At 35.0% G+C, this 15943-nt stretch overlaps 1 protein-coding gene across 4 annotated transcripts; it reads left to right on the forward strand.

Moving 5' to 3' along the window:
• The first annotated feature begins 1317 nt into the window (after positions 1–1317).
• LOC113719335 (protein CLT1, chloroplastic-like) lies at positions 1318–15658 on the forward strand. Of its 4 annotated transcripts, XM_072072407.1 has the most exons (12): positions 1352–1420; positions 2163–2639; positions 5874–6019; positions 7391–7428; positions 8908–9023; positions 9670–9766; positions 9854–9889; positions 10315–10365; positions 10446–10569; positions 11394–11456; positions 13115–13240; positions 15206–15658. In XM_072072407.1, the coding sequence occupies exons 1-12, from the start codon at positions 1380–1382 to the stop codon at positions 15352–15354; spliced, it is 1464 nt and encodes a 487-aa protein (XP_071928508.1). In that variant the 5' UTR covers positions 1352–1379; the 3' UTR covers positions 15355–15658. The 4 variants fall into 4 exon arrangements, with proteins under 4 accessions (XP_071928511.1, XP_071928509.1, XP_071928508.1 ...); XM_072072410.1 differs by lacking the exon at positions 15206–15658 and having other exon boundaries at positions 1318–1420; positions 11387–11456; XM_072072408.1 differs by lacking the exon at positions 9854–9889 and having other exon boundaries at positions 1348–1420.
• The last annotated feature ends 285 nt before the right edge of the window (positions 15659–15943 follow it).

The raw sequence follows: 15943 nt of genomic DNA on the forward strand, positions 1-15943 counted from the left end.
AGTACAAAACATTTGAACTCTATTATTTCTATGTACCTGTTCAACCACAACATGTAACAATTATCCAACACTGTGTTCGTGCACACGAACTAATACAATAAACTTACACCATTCAAGACCCAAAAACGCCATCCCAATTTCATGATAACATTTTTTCAATTATAATCTGCATCCATTTTTTCAATACTAACTATCGAACCCATGCACACATTTTCTCAAGCAGTTGTGCCGCACGATTTCCCCCTTCTTTCCCACTCTCACTCTGTCATGCTCAAAAACTAACACATAATACTCCTATCATGCTGCACTTACTCATTACTATACACAAAATTGTGCTCACGTGATATCCCTCTAAGCGATCATCATACTGTACGCCAACAACATCCACAAGTAAGGTCCTTCAACAAGCATGTCAATTCACACACGTTACTACATCATCGTAGGACTCCCAAAAATTTGAATACCTGACTGATTTTCGGTCGTTCACTACTCCCGCGCCTACGATCTTCCCCTCTTCAACCTTGGGTTCACCTTTCTTCTTCTTATAATAAATCCGAATCACCAGAAATTTGTCCACCACTCCACCACTTCTTGCTTCTCCTTGCTATTTTTTTCCGTATCCAATGTTGCACTTCCACAGCTTTTCGCAATGTCACGCCGGAGAGTGTTGCCAATCTCGTATTTTCCCCTCTTATTTCTCCCTTCGTGGCTTTTCGCAAGCAACTGCTTCGTCTGGTTTGGGTGGGAGTCCAAGTGCGCCTTTTCATTTTCGAGCTTTGGCTTTGGGCGGGACTTTGCTTACTAGTGGTCATAACGTTCCGTTTCTTGCCGTTACAGTCAGCAGAGCATAACCATTTTTTTGACTGTCTCACTTAATAAAACGACGTCGTTTTGGGCCAAACTGAAGCCTTTTGACGTGGTTTATTTCTGGCCTTACCTTTCTTTTTGTGAGCTTTAATGTGCTCATTGTTTAGTTTTTTAAATTTTAGACCAATGAGATTTTGTGTTGTAATATCCGGTGCCAATTTTCTGCTAGTTCTGTTATGCTGCAGTTTCTTTGTCCTTCAGTTTGACAAAAACTATATAATTTGTTAAAGTAATTAAATGCATGAATCAGCTCTGAACTTTGTTTAATCTCGTTTAATTATTTTTTGAATACTTATTTAGTTGATTTAAGGAAGATTTATTTACCTGCCAGCAATGAATTTCTTGTTCCTATTGTAATTGCAATTTGGAGATATAAATCAAGTTGTTATGGATTCATAATTGATGTACCATGCAGTAGTCTAATGAAACAATCGTGATATGGCATAATGGGTTGTGCGTGCTTAACAGGAAGACTGCTACTTGTATGGTTCAAGATGTGCACCTAAAATTTCATGGTTCAGGAATTAAGAGGGACGTCTGTTAAATATACAAGGTGCTATATCTGATTGGGAATTTAGATGTTTTTGGTTTGATAGCATGGAGAGCACTTAATTTGAATTTGTTTGATAGTTATGTTGAGTGTAATGAATTTGATGGTGCTACAGCCAAGTTTTTTTTTCTCAAGAACTTGGATGCAATATGGATATTTTGTATCTAGAAGTAGGATTGCTGGGAATAATCGGAATTTAACATTTCGATTGACAAATTTGTTTACCCAGAGGAAAGAGCTTGTTTGAGAAAGTTTTGCCCTAAATAGGAGTGAAGATTTATGCCCAGCTGTCACATATAGCAAATTCTAATGGGTTAATTGTGAAAAGTATTTTAGATGCTACCTTAAATGACATGGATATTTTGAAAGGTTTGTCATTTCAATGTACAGGCAACTAATACCACATGAATATGTTCCAAACATAAGTGGGAAATGGAATCAAATAACCATTCTGTCCTTCCGATTCCCATTAAGCAAATGCACCTCAAACAGAAATATCACATGAATATGTTCCAAACATATGAATAGTGGCAACTAATGCCACATGAACATGTTCCAACCATAAGTTAATGGGAAATGGAATCAAATAACCATTCTGTCCTTTCAATCCCATTAAACAAATGCATCCCATATATGCATGTCTCCATATCGTGTCCTTTTTCCAATTGGATTTAAAATTCGAAGCAATAGAAACTTTTTTTGTTTGTGTGATATTGGCATTAAAACTTAGGGTTCAACCACGCAGGTGCCAGTCTCTTTTGATTGACACTATGTCGGCTTGTTGCCGACTGATGGCTTGCCGTGCCGTGTCAACAATTGCAACCCATCATATTTCATCTCCACAAATTCCCATTCATCTGTGCCAATTGTCACGTTTCCCAACAATTCATCAACATTATATACAGCGTAAGATTGTTCTGACATCGAGGCAATGGGTGATTGAGGCAGTAGGCAGTGGAGGAACTGGACCGGATATTGGAGCTGCTGATGGTGAAATACATAAAAATGGGAAGCGTTGTTGTTCTTATCCAGTTGAGGAGGTGGAGAAGGGGAGTAAGGAAGAAGAAAAGTTTGCTAATGAGAAAAAGGATGGGATGGTGAAAGTTGTGGTTGCAGCTGTAGCTACAGTGGTGCTGGGTGTAGGAAATCGAGTTCTCTATAAGCTTGCTTTGGTTCCTCTTAAGCAGTATCCCTTCTTTTTAGCTCAATTGGCCACTTTTGGGTACTTCTATGATCTCTCTTCCTTTAGAATTGATGATTAATGTTACAGCTTGGTTTAGTTCAAAAGTATATTTCTGTTTTGTTTGTATTAGGTGTATCAGCATGATATATACTTGTGTGGAATAGAGTGAAAAAAAATTGTAAAATTGTTTATCCGCCTTCAAGGCAACTCATTGTTTATCCTAGGAAGAAAATTTTTTCTTCTTTGTTGACTGTTATTTTTTGCTTGATTACTGAATACAGCTGAGGTTTTTCTTCTGGGGATTTTGTCAATTAGTTTAGTTTAAAAGTATACTAAAGTTTTGTTCGCATTATGTGTATCAGCATGATATATACTTGTCTGGAATAGAAGGAAAGAAAATTGTAAAATTGTTTCATCCATCTTCAAGACAACTCGCTGTATATCCTGGGAAGAAACTCTTTTCTACATTGTTAACTATTAATTTTTGCTTCATTAAATATGGCTGAGGTTTTCCTTTTTGGGATTTTATCAATTACTATATTCCAATAGTGTGAAAGTAAAATTTGTTGACATCCATCACAATTTGTCATTTCCCACACACTTATATTTTAGTGGCCATAAATGCTTGCACTTAGAGTTAAGAACAGGCACGTTAGTGTCAGAGACTTTCAATTGTTGCATGATTCTACCACCAAGTGATGCAGTTGACATTCCATGCATAATCAGCTAGTTTGAAAATTTAACCATGTCCTAGCAGCCAATATTGGTAAAAAAAGAAAAAAAATCTTTCTCCTCGTTGCCCAATATATCAGGTCTACTTGCCTGCTTATCTGCTAACTATTTGGTTTGAGAGCTCAAAAGCCTAAACATTTAATCTTTCGCTATATAAGCATCTATTAATTTGATAAATTAAGTGCAAGATATCCACAGTTACAAATATGAACGTACAAGTACTTGCATATGTATGAATGTCTGTTTGTGGTTGTCTATGTCAAATATAGATATTACTCTGGCCGTTCAAGCATCAAATAATATTGCTGACCTTTAATATTATTTTGGAATGACATGGCATGCTAAGATGAGGACGTTAAATATTTGTTTGTCTGGTTTTTCTAAATCAAACAACTGAAATACTTTTGGGAAATCTGCATAATAGTGGATAACTTTGGAAAGATTATAACTATCATTCCTTTGTGAGTTGTAATATCGAGATTGTTTTCTTTTTGACTTTACCTTTAGGGCAGAATGTATTTCTCCTTTCGCTTTATCAGTATGTGCAAGAACTTAAACTATTGTTTGAGAAAAAAATTATTGTCACACGAGACATATGCTATTCATACTCAGTATGCTTAACAGGTACAAGTAAATATATGTTTTTCTTATATGAATAGTCTACTGAGCACTCGGTAGTGTTAAATGTCAGAAGGAGAAAGAAAGTTTGTCTACAGGTGGATCAATCACGTTAGAGTCCTCTCCTGGTTCTAGTAATTAAATTTAGCAGATTGTCTTTTTATCATCTTTGCTTCATGGTTTGGAAAGAAAACTTTTAAGTTATGAACACTCATTACAAAAGCGATGCTTTTCCTTTAATTACATGTCCAGCCTTTAATATTTGGATTATGCCTACTTTTGTGTTATAGACTATGATACAATAACTTGGTGACAGCACCACGGGATTTCTTCTCTCTTAGTTCAGTTCTGTGCAGACGATGTTGGATTAGAAGCACAATATCCTAACTTGTCTCTCTATATTTTTCTACTTGTCCTGCTTCCTTGGTCATTCTTTTGCATTAGCTTATCCTTTCCAATCAGCTTAAGATATAGATATTAAAGTTCAACATTGACAAGGATTTAAGAAAAAATTTAGTTACTCTCAGTATGCCCCAACACTATTGTCAGCCACGTTTAGGATAAAAATAAGTGGTAAATCCTGAAAATAATCTACTTGAACAAGCAAGTCTTAGAGTAAAAGAGCTTTCATATTGGAATTTCTTTATACTATTGTTTACTTCTGTTAGTGATGGCATGCTATTGTCAGACAACTTTTTCATAACTACTCAAGCTCCAAATGATTCTCTTAGTGACCCCTTAGATCAGATTCTTGAGTCTTATTTTCTGCCTTTTCATCACCATTGATAGGTCTCTCCTGTAAGGCTTTCCCTTCTGAGAGAGTTTGAGGTCTTAGCCTCTCAAGCTTGCCTTCATTGTGATAATAAAATAACTTCCGTTAGCATCTTGGTATCATCTATCACCATTAGAATATAGTCATAATAGTCTCAAGGAATCAATCCCGATAAGATTTGACAATGGAGTTTCTTGTTTCTGTTCTACTAATAGCCAGCTAAAAGAAAGGAATAGAGTTTTGTTTGACGGGGTGATGGTTTGGTGTAGAGTAGGACTATTGCATGCTTGAAACTAGAGCCACTATCAAATTAGGTTGTTCATCATATTAAAGTAAAGTTAGTAATGAAAATCTTTAGTGTTTTCCATCCATCGCATTGAGGACTTCTCCATTTACTAAGCTACATATGCTGTTGGCTCAAAACTCCAAGTTCACAAATGGCAGTAGTCCTCCCTTTATTCCAAATGATTGATATGTTGAATAACATTGAGCCTCGTTAACATGTTATTTATTTCACCTATAATACTGTAGGTGCCCTGTTCACATCAAAGTTTTCCTGTTCCATTTTGTGAACAAGAGTTACAAGTAAGGTCAGTTTGAGACAAATTATGGAAGTCTAGAAGAGCGATGATTATGATATTTTAGGATAAAGAATAAGTTAAGATGACAGAAGAAGTACGAAAATTGTCACTAGTCTTTGGACATGTAAATTTTGATACCACTTCAGAGTTTGTATAGCAATTAGTGAGGAACTACATTATCTTTTCTCTCTTTTCTGTAAGTTCCAAAGAGAGCTGAAATGTGGATTGACTTGTAAGGTTGTTCCATTTTCACATGGATGTCTCAAATTTGGCAATGGAAGCCATCTTCTTATTCAATTGAGGTAAATTGGTGCATATGCTGCCCTTCTGGTTGGTTTTCCCTTATGTTATTGTATGTCTTTCCTAGTCAGTTGATATTTAAATGTTCTAAGAAACATGATAATAGGGCTGGTTCTTATGTATCCATAAGTTAAGTATATTTTCAATTTTTAGGTCACACTCCATTTTTAGGAGAATTGTAAAATCAATGATCTGCGAAGGATGTTTAACCTGTTTATTGTTGACCTTGTATTAGACAGCTAAACTTTCTTTGTTTCATTTGCATAACAGGTATGTGATTGTATACTTCTCTATTTTGTTTCTCCGATTTCGTGCTGGTAAAGTTACAGTCCAAATGCTTGCTTTACCAAAAGCTCCTTATCTCGCTGTTGGTTTGCTAGAGGCTCTTGGTGCTGTATGTGGAATGGCAGCTGGAGGTATGGTGTACGTATTGTATATGTATCTTTCTTCCTTCCTATTTTATTTGCTCTGTAAAATCAATTAATGAAAGCTCTTCACCTCCAGATACTTTTGTTTGAGTGTAGTCTTACTTTTTCTTACGAAGAAATTACTTGGAGAAATTAAATTGCTTCCTTCCTTGACTAATAGGTGTGTTGTACTAGTTAGTCAGTGAGACAATGTAGTGAAAAGAAACCATGAAAATACGGCATCATCCATTGTTTTGACTCGAGTTGGAAAATTTAAAACCTTGTAAATGTTTTGAGGACTCAGTTTGTTCTCTTTTCTGATTCTGACAGTACAGAACTGCAGCATTTTGACTTACCCTTGTACAAGCAGCTTATAAAGAAGAAACTAAAGAAGAAAATCGTGAAGCACTGATCAACAGTGCAGACATTGCTAATATGGTATCTCATCATATGCTCAATTCTAACCAAACGAGGTTTTATGTTATATGACTCCGTTTTAAGCATATTCGATGCCACTTCTACATCAAGAATCGTAGAAATAACTCTGTTTCTGTATTCTTTGTAATTGATTATTGAATTGAACGGTCAGTGACAAAGTGGACTACCAAAGGACTAAAGGCAAAGTAGGTCATAAGTGTTGGCTTTTTGAACTACCTGGGTTGTTTGTTTAGCATGTGCATTTAACTGGTAAAACAGTAGGCAAGAAAATTCTCTGGTGATAGTACTTATGATAAGCCTTTTTGAGGGGTAATTCCGAAAGTCCTCCTCCTCAGCTTTTTTTTTTTTTGGGTAATTTCATGATTCGCCTCTCAAAATTACATCATTGGTAAAGCACCATTGTTGGAGTCTTTTGAAGTAGTAGTTCACAAGAAGATTGTTTGCTAACAAGAAAAATAAAACTGCAATTTTGCTTTCTGCTATGTATATACTTTTACATTTATGGTGCAAAATTCATCTAACATAGCCTTCCTACACTTGTTTAGATCATATTGTTGGAATCTTTGATGTATGTCTTAGTAAATTTAATCTTCAAGAATTGGTAATTTGTGTGAAGTAAACTGAGCTAGGAATTTGTATTCATGTGCTCTTCTGAAAGTTTTCAATTACTCTGCTATACTTTCATTTGATTAAACATACATGGTAATGTGCAAGTGTTAATTGAACCTTTTTATTTTAGTGTATTGTTGGAATCTTTGATGTATGTCTTAATAAATTTAATCTTTAAGCATTGGTAATTTGTGTGAAGTAAACTGAGCTAGAATTTGTAGTTCATGTGCTCTTCTGAAAGTTTTCAATTTTACTCTGCTATACTTTCATTTGATTAAACAGCCACAGTAATGTGCAAGTGTTAATTGAACCTTTTTATTTTATTTGAAACAGCTATTCTTTCTGGGGCAGCCATTCCCATATTATCCCAGGTACATATAATTGACAATGTATCTTTCCCCTGTTGTATTATTTCTCTACTGTACTAAAAGTAGATTGCATCCTACCCCTTGTACTGAAGTTTTGATGAGATACTTTTTACCCTAACATTTATCCCCTTCCAATTGATGTATATTAAATTTACAAGAATTGCTTCCTACCATGCCACTGGATGCTTGTCACAAGAGAATGTCGATAAAGCTAAAGTGTAGGTAAATTCATTGATTGGTAGTAACTAAAATAAAAGGAAAAAGAAAAGAGTAAGTGAAATGATTACCTTGTATCTCTGGTTAATTTTATTTTTATTTTTCTTATTTTCCTCCTCCCAATCATTCATTATCCTGCTTAATTGTCCTCACATTTCATCTTCTAGTGAAGGCAAAGTCAACTAACAGAGACAACATGAAGTAGTAATGATACGCAATGAAAAGGAGTGAGTTTTGAAAGTACAGAAACATATATAACACGGTTAAAGCTGAAATGTTAAAAAGTGGCAAGTAAAGAGGTGAATTGGTGGAAAGTAAATCAAACATCTTTGAGCAACAATCAAAACTCTAAGCACTTTCATTAATGCAACTTTGAGCATGTCCAAGAACAAATGTTTAAAATTAAAAGAATGACATAATATGTCTTATCTCGCTTTTGTGCTTCATTTGTAAGATGTTAAATATGACAGCAAGCATTTCATGTTTGTTTTTTTAATAATAAGTATATCATGCAACTAAAAGGACACATTTCCTGTCTAGTATCTACATTATGACTGAAAATATATCAAGCTTATCCATGACAGCTTCAGGATTTGACTGCATGGTGCCAGAGATCATGCATTAAAGAAAGAATTAAAGTTACTTTTGTTATCTGATCCAGTTATACATGATGTAAGGTGATACAGTAAATTTATTTGATATGAACCACTTAGAGGCAGACTTGTTTATATTTGTGGGCAGGTTAGCCATTTAATATTTTCTTGTACTCCAGAAATTCATTTTCCTAGGTCTTATGCTCTATTGACACCTGAATTAGTAAATAGAGCATTTTATGCTATTTCTTAGCCATTGTGTTACCTAGAGAAAATACTTTGTAAACTAGCCATATTCATTGTTGCCAGTTCCTATTTAGAACATTGAATTCATTGTCTTCCTATGGCAAGCCATGGATTAAAACTGATTGAAGATGGTGTAAGAATTTGCAGACAAATAAACAAGTAACTAATTCTGTACTCAATCTAAAATCTGCAAAAAGATTCTGAGAAACGTGAAAGCTATTGGTTTGAGTTTCTTTCTTTAGCTGTTTGCAGGACCTGCAGTAATCATTTGCCCTCAAAATTGCGAATTAGCAATAATTCTTTCAATTATCCATAATAGTGGATTAAAAAGTTGATAAAGTAATTTTAAGGTGAAACTTGTGTCTTTGGTAATATGAGCAGCATAGAAATTGGAATCTAACCTCATTATCCATTCATAAATTTGCAGAGCTTTCTTGTCTGGCAACTTCTCTTGTCCTTCATTTTTCTTGGTAGAAGATATAGATTCAACCAATTACTCGGGTGCTCTCTTGTAGCTGCTGGTGTGATAATAACTGTTGCAAGGTAAGCAGCATGGTTATCCATTTGTAGAATATATGTTAACTGGAAAGTTGGTTAACCCCTTTTAGCATCTGGAGCTTGAATTGTAAGATGTAGATGTTTAAAGTTTTAATAGATCCTTTTTTGAAATGTAAATGCGGTCTTGAATGGTAAGTGTTACTCACATATATTCCTTTAGAGCAGGGTGAAAACTCTGTCGTAAAAATGTTTCTTTTGGTTCAAATTTCTGGGCTTTCAGTTCTCTGTTGCCCAACATGATTGAAATACTGTTTATGGAATTTTGTGTTATATGACAATTAAGTCTCTGCTTGAATTCCAGGAAAAATGGTACATGAAACGATGTTCTGAATGTATTTTTTTTCCAGTTCTTTGGACATAGCTGGATGACTTTAAGATATGAACACACCAGATTCTGATCTCAAAATTTTCAGAAGATTATAATTATTTAATGATATTTATTTGCAGCCTAGCGTATCAATTACATACTATGTGCAGTGAGAGGAGTCATGCAGTTCTTTTGCTCTCTGCAATCAGTTTCTGTAGTATAGCTTTGTTCATGCTGTAATAATGTATACCTAACTTTACTTGATCAACTTATTCCTGTGACTAATGGAAAAAGTTTTCCCCCCCATTTCTCCTTCTTTTGCAGTGGATCGAGTGCCGGTTCCTTGATGGAAGCTGGTATATTTTGGAGCCTTTTGATGATTCTTTCTTTTTTGTTTCAAGCTGCTGATACAGTCTTGAAGGTTGATAACTTGCTTTATGGTTGTTAAACTTGCCTTATGTTGATGGTTGTCTACCTTTCTCTTACAGGCTGCGGTTTTTATTTGTAGGAAATAATTTTTTTAGAATCTGCTAAGAGGTTAAAGGTAATTACTCTGAGAGCATTAATGCTTTTGTGCTTGTAGTCTTGTTATACACTTTCTTTGAACAGTAATCCAATTATTCAACACAATGAAATTGACTTTTAATCATTATTTTAGCAAGCGTCAATGTTAATATATTCAGTTTTGTCAGTATGGATTCATTATCAAATAAACATTATATCATGGTGCGTCTCTCTCTCTCTCTCTCTATCGCTCCCTATAATAGCATTGGGTGCTTCTATTTAAGTAAAATATTCTGTGGCAAATGAAAATGGTCATTTTGTGCAGTTTAATGCTCTAACAGCAAGACGTATTATAAAACTCTAGAAAGTAAGTGTTAGTCACCCATATGTAATCTGTTTATTTGGGCGGGTATGACAATAAACTTGAGATAACCTAATAGTGGAGTCATTCCATACTACTTGTAGGGAGGATCAGTGGATCTCTTTGTTGTGAACTCCTTTGGATCTGCATTTCAGGTGAGCATTTGCATGTATTGGGCTGTTAAAGGTTGTCAATTTATAGTAGAAGCGTAAAAACATTCTTATAATTTATGCAGGCAGTTTTTATTTGCCTTCTTCTCCCTTTCTTGTCGAAGTTATGGGGTATTCCATTTGATCAACTTCCATTATATGTTAAAGATGGTGCAGCCTGCTTTCTGAACATTGGCACTGGATTAGGTGGTAAGTTTTTTTAATCTTGTTATCAGCATCCCTTCTCAACAAATATGATACCTTTTATTAAATTATAATTGTTGTTCAACTAGCTCCTTGTACTTCTTTCTGTGACTCTTTATATCATGCATGGATATTTACTTGTTCCCATATTGCTTGCTTGCTTGCTCTCTCTCTCTGTATGTGTTTGTGTTATTTGGGCTACGTTTGTCATGAAGTAATTCAACTACATATTTTCGAGCCTTAAAAGATGCTAAAGGTTAAATTTAAAGTGCCAGTTAGTCAAGAGAGATGCACGACCATTATCGTCATAAACAAGATTAGAAGTGAAATGTAACACATTTGACATTTTTTTAAATTGTTGAAGATGTTGATAGATATAGAGTTCCAAAATTTAATAAATATATTGGAAATTTTGGGAATGATCAGGACATTTTGATGAAATCCATTCTTCTATTTGATGAATTTTGAAGTTCCAAATTTAATCTTTAAATGAAACCATTGATTATTCTTGGACACTATGCCCTTGCCCACACACCGCCCCCTGGATTTTAAATTGCAAGATCCATGATCATACCTGTGTATATTATCCGAGATTCTCCAAAGTATCTCAAAGTTTCTAGAATTAACAAATGAAGGTCTCAGATCTGTAGTTGTTTCTCACTTTTGCATTCCCAATGACTTACATTTACTTGAGGGGATGTCCTAATTCTCAATGTATATTGTCTGAGACTCTTCAATTCTATTAAATTCCACGTCTTGACTGACTGATTACATCAAATTAATTATTGTTCCTGTGTTTTACATGTCCTAAACTTAATGAGAGGCGATAGTGCGGCAATTTCTGACTTTTCTTCAGTTACAAACCTTTTCGTGCCAAAGTTTCTTTAATGAAGGTATTCTCATGGTTTCTTTATCTGTTATGTGCAGTTTGATCACTTTATGGTACATATGATACCTTTTTTATTTCTTATTCTACTCTGTCCTTTAGAGTCTCAAAACAATTGAGGAACATTAAAAGTTCGTGACCCTAAAATTCTAACTTTCAGAGTTCCTTTATCTGACCCAAAGTTCTATTGCCCAGTCCAGAGAACATTAAGCTTGCCCAGTGGCAAGTCCACTAAATTTACCCAATTCCACTGGGCCTGCTGAAGCCCAAGCTGAAGTTGAAGAAGATTTATGAATTATTTATTTGCAAGCCTATGATTTGATAGAAATTTTGTATCCTTTGCCTTCCACAGACTATTTTTAACTACCAAACACCTGATTACCTGCTGTTAAAAGTTGGCTCTCTTTATATGATTCATCAAGCCTATCTGAAGAATTCATATTGCTAAGCATAGATTTAGCTTTTTAAAGAAGAGATAGAATAAGAAAAGGAAGACAATATGTGCTCTTGTTTTATGCCTCTCCTTTGGTCCCAAAGATTTCGTCACATTTAGGTTTGGCATTGAGTTTAAGAGAAGTCTTTGGGTAGTCAAATTTCCATTTGTCCACATACGGTACATATAAGATAGAATGAATGACATTTGGGATGCAAGGTTAGTGGGACTGAGATAATATGTAATTTGGATGTCAACTGATTCCTCTGAGCTTGGACCATAGAATCCCGCCCCCCCCCCCCCCCCCCCCCGGTGCCCTCTCTTAAAAAAAAAAAAAAAAGCAATATGCATTAATTAACATGCGTGATTTTATATAATCCTTTTTCCTTTATTTTTCATTTTTTTATTTTTTCATTCATCACTTTTTCTAGATTTGACAAAGAATACACCCTGTAACCTTTCTTAACAATTGTTTGCTCAATCGACACTTTGCAACTTTTTTATTACTACAAAAGATCTACCAAAACTAAACTGGTAGATAAGTTGCTTAATAATATTTAGCTGTAATGATCTTAGTTATAGAATGATATATTAACAAACTAAATGCCTAGATGTTCATAAGTTGTTTTTGTGCTTACGTGCATTTTTATGTATGCGAGTTGGCATACTACCTGAGGCCATCAAATAAAAGCATGGTCAGACCTTGGACGAGGAAAAAATGCCAATATAAGACCTTGTCAATTTAATTATTTTACTGGTGATGACACTCTAAATCAACTTGTAAGCAGGGACATGGTTAAACTGGGTCAAGGCATGGAGAGAGCATTAGCATGATGCTTCTGATTTAGTTGATTCATTTATTTTAGCATGAAGGATAGAATTAATTTGAGTAGTTCTTATTGAATCGGTAAGATGATGAGTAGGAAATGCTGAAGCTTGATTTCTAGTGTTTCAACTATTGATTAACTAAATTGAATGTTAAAACTTGCAGGCTAAAGGGCAGAAAACCAACCATTTGTACAGGATTTACATACGAATGCATTACCTAGTTGGCATATAAGTGAATAACAACTCAAAAAATGACACATAGTGTTTGCGTTTTGTAATCTCTCTATTTTTTAACCCTCCTCGGTTCCTTCACTTCACTTTTTTTCTTTTCCCTTTTTTCGCTTGATTGCATTATGCTCCAGAAAATGGATAGCTAGTTTTATCTGTTTTTTGACTTATGGCAGGATGTGATGGTGCACCCCTACTGCCACTTCTCTTTGTCATTGTCAACATGGGTTACAATGTATCATTATTGCACCTCCTGAAGATCTCATCTGCAGTTGTATCTTGTCTTGCATCCACAGTTTCAGGTATATTATTTTTGGTCTTAGTCAAACATCTTGTGCGTGGTAACAGCTAAGGAGCTACCAAGCTAGTTAATTTACCAAGTTTTTGAAACTTGTTTAATGGTGTTGACACAAAATGCAAGTGATTGTTTCAACCAAGTCATGTTTTCTGTAAACAAGTTTTCACAAGTTGTTTAACATTGTTGAGACGATATGCACGTCATGATATCAACCAAGTCATGTTTTGAATGATGTAGACACAATATGCAAGTCATGTTTATTGCAATCGGTCAAATCTGTTACAATGAGTACGATCTAAAGAGCTACCAAGCTTGTTTGTTTACCAAGTTTTGTGAATTTTGTTTAACAATGTTGCTAGGATATGCAAGCCAAAATTGTGGTTGGGTTCCCACAATATCAACTAATCAAAAATGAATTAGATGAATTTAAGCTTCTAAGAATTTGTAGCTAAATACTCGATGCCATGGGATGCTTGTTGGCTTTGGACTGACCAGCTTGGGATACTCTAATAGTGTATATCATTCTCCAACCCACTGTACATGTCAACCATCTTCTTCTAAAGTAGCTGATGGAATTGAAGACATGCTGGCATGCTCGTTAATTTATTTGTCAGGCAGAGATTCATGATCTAAATCCCAATTACACCAGGAGAAGATGCTATTAAGATTTACTTGTGTGTATTTAAAAAAAAATAAAGATAAATCTGTTTCATTTCTGTTACAGAGAGAAAAGTACAGACAATGTGTTAGAGAATCTCAAGCCACTTGTCCCTTTCAGCAGCTTTCAAAAGAGTGGGTTAGGTGAATTTAGGAGTTGATTTGTGCCATATTTTGAGCTCGATCCTAGTTTTGATGAAGTACGAGAAGGATCCTGGCCTCAGTAGCTAGGTGGTAGCAGCCCAGCTCGAATTGGAGTTAGTTCAACTTCATGCATGCCACAAGTGTTTAGGCGCATTCATAGATAGAAGTTTAAGACTACTTTTCTTGATGTCTGAGGTTTTTGTTTACCAATGCCTAGGCTTGAGAGGATTAGGTTGTGCATATCCATCTATTGACTGAATTATGGTTTTCAGATTATGGATTTCAACTTACTGATCATTGGAAATTATGGTATTTGGCTAGGTTTAGAGGATTTGGATTTTCATTGTCTGATGGAAAGGCAGCAAAATTTTATAAAACAAGGACAAACAATAACCATAGTGTTTGATAAATTATAACGGAAGATCAGATCAAAAGATAGATTTGAACAAGCAATTAAGTCTGATGAGCAAAATGGATGTAAAAGTTGACAATTTCATTTAACTTCGTAAATTTAGTTGCAATAGTGCAGGCTTTGTTTTGATCTGATAATCAGGAAATAGCTTACATTAGTCGAATGACAAATAGTAGGACACAAGAATGCATGCGGTTATTTACCGTTATATGCAATAAATATTTGTACATGGTTTTGGCATTATGAACTACAATTGCATGAAAGTTCTGTTGAATCACACCATGTCAAATTGTATGTTCTTGTTTTATCTCTAGTTTCTTGGGCATTCAATCGGCAAATATGAACCTTAATTTCAACCAGATTGTCTCTTCGGTCTCTTTTGCGTGAATGGTGGCTTGTCCTCATAATGAAGACCACTAAAAAGTTAATTAAGAGCTTGTTGCGTTTATTCCCTGCTGTAGTGTTATAATCACAGGAGAAGATAATGATTCCTGAATGCATCTTTTCCCTTCCTATTACCCATGTATAAACCTCCAGATGAGTATCATATATGTTTGCTTAAAGAGCACGCACTTATGCTTGATATCTTTTGGGGTTTTCTCATATTTTTCAATGTAATGTTTTCTTTACACAATTGTTTAGATTTTGTTCAGATATGACTTGGTAGTTCATCCTCTTGTCCAGGGCACTTAATTACTTTCCCTTTTTTTTTTAAAATATTTACAGTTGTGCAACCAATTTTTTCCCTTTTTGCAGTGCCCATATCTGTGTTTCTGTTCACATTGCCGCTGCCATATCTTGATGCTGCAGCCTCCCTTCCACCTGGCTTTATAGCAGGTGCTATTACCCTTGTTGCGGGCATGTTTATTTATTGTTGCAAGCCATCTATCCGTCCCACAAAATGACATCTTCGATGACCCAAGATATATTATTAAAGCTTGGCGCATTGGAAAGGTTCTTAGCAGTAGAGTATGTTGTTATACAACCACATTATTTACTTTCATCGGCAAAGCGGTTGGCTCGATTCTTGAACGCTTGGCCTAGGACATCCATTCAAATTACTAATTTTTTTTGCTGTGCTGCAGTTGTACGTCATTTTCTTATTTAAGCTTAACCTATTGTGTCGTTGTGTTGGCATTTGGTTTGTAGTTGTACGACGAATGTGGGGAAAATGAGCGTTTATAAAGGGATGCTTTTCCTTTTGCACTATTAACATTCTTGTTTAATTGATGATGCCTCTTCAGTAACATACCATATTGAAATGACAGGTTCCTTTATCGCAGGACAATGTTGCCTTCATGTACTTTCCGTAAATTTTGACAGAGTGCACTTGGAGCCTCTTTTAATTTAGAAGATACATTTCGATTAGTTTATGTAGCTAATCTGTGCACGCAATCTACATTTTTTTTACAATTACTCTGTGGTACATCAGGGCATAATAGATAATTAAATTTTGTGACATTAAGGCTTTAGTATGTTCAATGGATCTAGCGT

This window comes from Coffea arabica, chromosome 11e (assembly GCF_036785885.1).
Source record: "Coffea arabica cultivar ET-39 chromosome 11e, Coffea Arabica ET-39 HiFi, whole genome shotgun sequence".
Taxonomy (NCBI): Eukaryota; Viridiplantae; Streptophyta; class Magnoliopsida; order Gentianales; family Rubiaceae; genus Coffea; species Coffea arabica.